At 53.9% G+C, this 5,000-nt stretch overlaps 1 protein-coding gene across 2 annotated transcripts in view; it reads right to left on the bottom strand.

The window, feature by feature from the left end:
* Positions 1-5,000, bottom strand: part of relb (v-rel avian reticuloendotheliosis viral oncogene homolog B) — a 139,746-nt gene that overhangs the window by 125,339 nt on the left and 9,407 nt on the right. The window contains exons 10-11 of one of the 2 annotated variants that reach the window (XM_060074487.1): positions 4,742-4,813; positions 1,900-3,179 (exon numbers count right to left, since the gene is read on the bottom strand). In XM_060074487.1, coding sequence (XP_059930470.1) covers positions 2,647-3,179; positions 4,742-4,813 — 605 coding nt within the window. In that variant the 3' untranslated portion in view covers positions 1,900-2,646. Of the gene's footprint in view, positions 1-1,899; positions 3,180-4,740; positions 4,814-5,000 lie in introns of those variants that run through there. The other variant, XM_060074488.1, reaches the window with a different exon arrangement.

Raw genomic sequence — 5,000 nt, forward strand, 5'->3', positions numbered from 1 at the left:
AGAACCCCAACCCTCAAACAGAACCCTTAAACAGAACCCCAACCCTCAAACAGAACCCTGAACCTCAAACAGAACCCTAAACCTCAAACAGAACCCCAACCCTAAAACAGAACCCTAAACCTTAAACAGAACCCCAACCCTCAAACAGAACCCTAAACCTTAAACAGAACCCCAACCCTCAAACAGAACCCTTAAACAGAACCCCAACCCTCAAACAGAACCCCAACCCTCAAACAGAACCCTAAACCTCAAACAGAACCCCAACCCTAAAACAGAACCCTAAACCTTAAACAGAACCCCAACCCTCAAACAGAACCCTAAACCTTAAACAGAACCCCAACCCTCAAACAGAACCCTTAAACAGAACCCCAACCCTCAAACAGAACCCTTAAACAGAACCCCAACCCTCAAACAGAACCCTAAACCTCAAACAGAACCCCAACCCTAAAACAGAACCCTAAACCTTAAACAGAACCCCAACCCTCAAACAGAACCCTTAAACAGAACCCCAACCCTCAAACAGAACCCTGAACCTCAAACAGAACCCTAAACCTCAAACAGAACCCCAACCCTAAAACAGAACCCTAAACCTTAAACAGAACCCCAACCCTCAAACAGAACCCTAAACCTTAAACAGAACCCCAACCCTCAAACAGAACCCTTAAACAGAACCCCAACCCTCAAACAGAACCCCAACCCTCAAACAGAACCCTAAACCTCAAACAGAACCCCAACCCTAAAACAGAACCCTAAACCTTAAACAGAACCCCAACCCTCAAACAGAACCCTAAACCTTAAACAGAACCCCAACCCTCAAACAGAACCCTTAAACAGAACCCCAACCCTCAAACAGAACCCTAAACCTCAAACAGAACCCCAACCCTAAAACAGAACCCTAAACCTTAAACAGAACCCCAACCCTCAAACAGAACCCTTAAACAGAACCCCAACCCTCAAACAGAACCCTGAACCTCAAACAGAACCCCAACCCTCAAACAGAACCCTAAACCTCAAACAGAACCCCAACCCTCAAACAGAACCCTAAACCTTAAACAGAACCCCAACCCTAAAACAGAACCCTAACCCGTGCACCCAAACCAAACGGGGTGAACGGGGAGTCTCCCTGACAACCGAAAGGCGGGACCTCTCACCAGGGCTCAGCTTCCTGTACCCTTCATTAAAGAGATGATTGGCCCGCAGGATACAGAATGAAGTCAATCACGTCGTCCTCGTTTTGGATTTGGATTTATTCATCTCTACTTGTGCATAACATTCACAGTGCTCCACTAAGAGTTTTCAAAAGGACACACGTTGTGTTTAGATGGTCGTACCAAAGTTAAAAACAGGAGATATATTAAGCAGACACGTTTCACATGTGATGGGCGGAGCTTAGAGAGGGGCTGTGTGTACACATCTCAGCCAGTGATGAAGTTAAACCACGCTGGATATTATTAGTGTTTCCTGTAGCAGAAGCCCTCATCCCTCCTCACCCCTCCTTATCCCTCCCCCTCCTCCCTCCCCTCACCCCTCCTTATCCCTCCTCCCTCCCCTCACCCCTCCTTATCCCTCCCCCTCACCCCTCCTTATCCCTCCCCCGCCTCCCTCCCCTCACCCCTCCTTATCCCTCCCCTCCCCTCCCCCCTCCTCTCAGGGGAGCAGAACAGTTACCCTGCCGATCGTAAACAGACTGCCTTTATACTGCCCTTCTCTCACCAGTGGCCGCTCAAAGCTCTCTACAATTACTGCCTCCCCTTCACCCATTCATACACACATTCACTCATTCACCCAGCGAGGGCGGGGTCACCAAGCAGGTGGCAGCCAGCCCGTCGGGAGTGGACCACGTTGAGGCCTTGGAAGGGCTGCAGGACTATGAGTGGATGAATGAATGAACGATGCCTATTCATCTGCCTCGTATCTTTAATACAAAACACATTTCAATATTCACCAGAGGGAATTAATGCAGTAACAAGCGAAGGACCACTACTTACATATCAAGAGACATAATATAGACATGAATGCATATAGGAATACAAATATCTAAAAGGCATTTCATTTTTTACCAAACATAATTTTACAACAAAAAAAGGATTACTTCATGTGTAACGTCGATAATCATTCACTCATTCACATCTGATTCCAGCCTTCACGTCCATCGTACCACACCGGTCGGTCTCTCTCCACCGGTCTGTCTCTCTCCACCGGTCGGTCTCTCTCCACCGGTCGGTCTCTCTCCACCGGTCGGTCTCTCTCCACCGGTCGGTCTCTCTCCACCTGTCGGTCTGTCTCTCCGCTCGTAGCAGCAGGGTTCCGGTGGCGTGCGGCTCTTCGTTTGTGTTCACCTTCTTGCCGCGGCGGCCGTTAGCCGAGGCTACGTCTGTGGTGCTGCTGGCCCTGGGCGTCATGGCAACGCAGGGAGCAGCGCCGACAGTTTGGAATGTGATCTGGCCCCGGGGCCTCAGCCTTGTCCAGCAAGACCTTCAGGACGTCGTGATCCATCGCAACGTTTTAACGTCCTCTAAAATGTCCCCCGCATCGTATATTCACACAAGAAGGAACCGATCAGCCAATCAGCCGACGGGAGCGGCCCGTCTCCATAGTAACAGTCTCAGAACTCCGGGGGTCGCGTCGCCAATGTTCAATGTCCTCTCATAGGTCCACCTCTGTCTTCACCTCCACCTGGCAGGCCCCGGGCCCCTGGGGGGGGTCGGGCCCCTGGGCTGCGGGGTCCGGCTGGCTCTCGCTCACCATGTGGCTGAAGGACAGGTCGCTGTACTGGGTGAAGTCCTGGCCGTACGCGCCGAAGCCGCCGCCGCCGCCGCCGCCGCCGCCGCCGCCGTTGTTGCTCATCCCCTCCATGTTGCCGTAGTTACCGGGGGGGGTGGCGTCGGGGTCCAGGAGGGCGGGGTTGAGCCCCGGGTCGTACAGCAGGGCCTGGAAGTTGGGCGTCTCCAGCAGCTGGGAGAGCAGTTCCTCGTCAGTGAGGCCGTAGCTCTGGGCCAGCAGGTCCATGTCCTGGTGGTCCCCGTAGGCCGTGTCCCCCAGGGCGGAGGGGTCGGGGTGGGGGTGGGCGGCCGTGGCCGGCAGCTCCCCCCCCATGCCGTCGGGGAGGGGGAACCCGGGGAAGGTGTAAGGGCTCGACAGCTCCATGGCCGCGCTGTGGGAGGAGGAGGAGGAGGAGCCTGACGGGGACAGAGGAACACGAGGTCGGGTCAGAGGGAGGTGACCAGAGGGAGGTGGTCAGAGGGAGGTGACCAGAGGGAGGTGGTCAGAGGGAGGTGGTCAGAGGGGAGAGGGGAGGTGACCAGAGGGAGGTGACCGGAGGGAGGTGACCGGAGGGAGGTGACTAGAGGGAGGTGACTAGAGGGAGGTGACTAGAGGGAGGTGACTAGAGGGAGGTGACTAGAGGGAGGTGACCAGAGGGAGGTGACCAGAGGGAGGTGGTCAGAGGGAGGTGACCAGAGGGAGGTGACCAGAGGGAGGTGGCCAGAGGGAGGTGACCAGAGGGAGGTGGTCAGAGGGAGGTGGTCAGAGGGGAGGTGGTCAGAGGGGAGGTGACCAGAGGGAGGTGGTCAGAGGGAGGTGGTCAGAGGGAGGTGACCAGAGGGAGGTGGTCAGAGGGAGGTGACCAGAGGGAGGTGACCAGAGGGAGGTGACCAGAGGGAGGTGACCAGAGGGAGGTGGTCAGAGGGAGGTGACTAGAGGGAGGTGACCAGAGGGAGGTGACCAGGGGGAGGTGACTAGAGGGAGGTGCTCAGACGGAACACAGGGGGTTAGGGGGAGCTCAGGCAGCTGTTTGCTGATGCTTTGCTCCCCCCGTCTCAGAGATCACATCCCCCCTGTCCTCCACAACCTCCACTGGCTCCCAGTTACATTAAGCCTGGTCCTACCAGTCTCTCGTTCTTCATTTCACTTGTACAGAGAGTCAGGACCTACTCAATTGACTAACGTTCACTCACTTGAAGGCGGGTGTCGGTTGGAGTTTAAAACTATTGGATCTGCTCAGTGCCACTCTGGATCTGCCATAACCGATCGCTAACGTTTGGCCGGGAATCACGCTGCGCGCAGGCTGTAAACAAACCAACCACCGTGCGTGAAGATGTCCGTCAACGAGAGCTGACTTTAACGTCATTGTTCTCAGCCACTCCCTCTGCTCGCTGATTGGAAAACCCACTAACATACCGCAGACCCAGACGTAGTACTGAAGGGGAAATTTGAAATTGAGGGGAAGTACTTAGGCGGGCAGAGCCAGGCTAAGTTACATTTAGGATTAATTTCAATTTAATTTACCACTCACCACCCATAGAGTCATAAATAACCTGGCCCCTCCCTACCTCTCCAACCTCCTCCTCCCTCCCACTTCTACCCGTTGCCCCAGGTCTAGGGACGCAGACACACTCAGAACCCCCAGGACTAAGCTCCCGACCTGGGGGGACAGGGCCTTCTCAGTGGCCGCACCCTGTGGCTGTGATTGGCCCGCTTACTTAAACCCGAAGCAGAACAATAAAGGTTCACGACTGCGTCGGAGCGTCTTCGCGGTCATTGCGTTGCGTGAACGTGGAACCATATTCAGCCCTTCAGGGTTCCTGGACATTAGAGGGGACTGATGGGCGTGTTTGTGCATTCACAGTGGACTGGATGAATGTGTAATACAGGTCGCAGTTTGGAACAGAGGTACTCTATGCTTATTGTTCAGGAGGCAGGAGGAGATGTGTGAAGCAGTGAAGCAGCAGACCGGTCTCACCTGCCGCACACGACTGCTCTGCCATGCTGATGTCATTCTTAATCTTTCTCTTCCGCTTCACCTCGTAGGGATCTGGAATCAGGTCAAAGACAGCCATCTTTAATAATCCAGTCACTATGCCTATCTGAAATGTACAAACTATATCTTCTACAGCATCTTTGAAATCATTCCACTACAATTAAGCAAATTCAAACTCGTGGAATCACTAGTCCAAAAAGTCGTCATTACTAGTAGCTACTACTAGTTATTGTTGCATCAA

The sequence above is a fragment of the Gadus macrocephalus genome, chromosome 16, assembly GCF_031168955.1.
Source record: "Gadus macrocephalus chromosome 16, ASM3116895v1".
Taxonomy (NCBI): domain Eukaryota; kingdom Metazoa; phylum Chordata; class Actinopteri; order Gadiformes; family Gadidae; genus Gadus; species Gadus macrocephalus.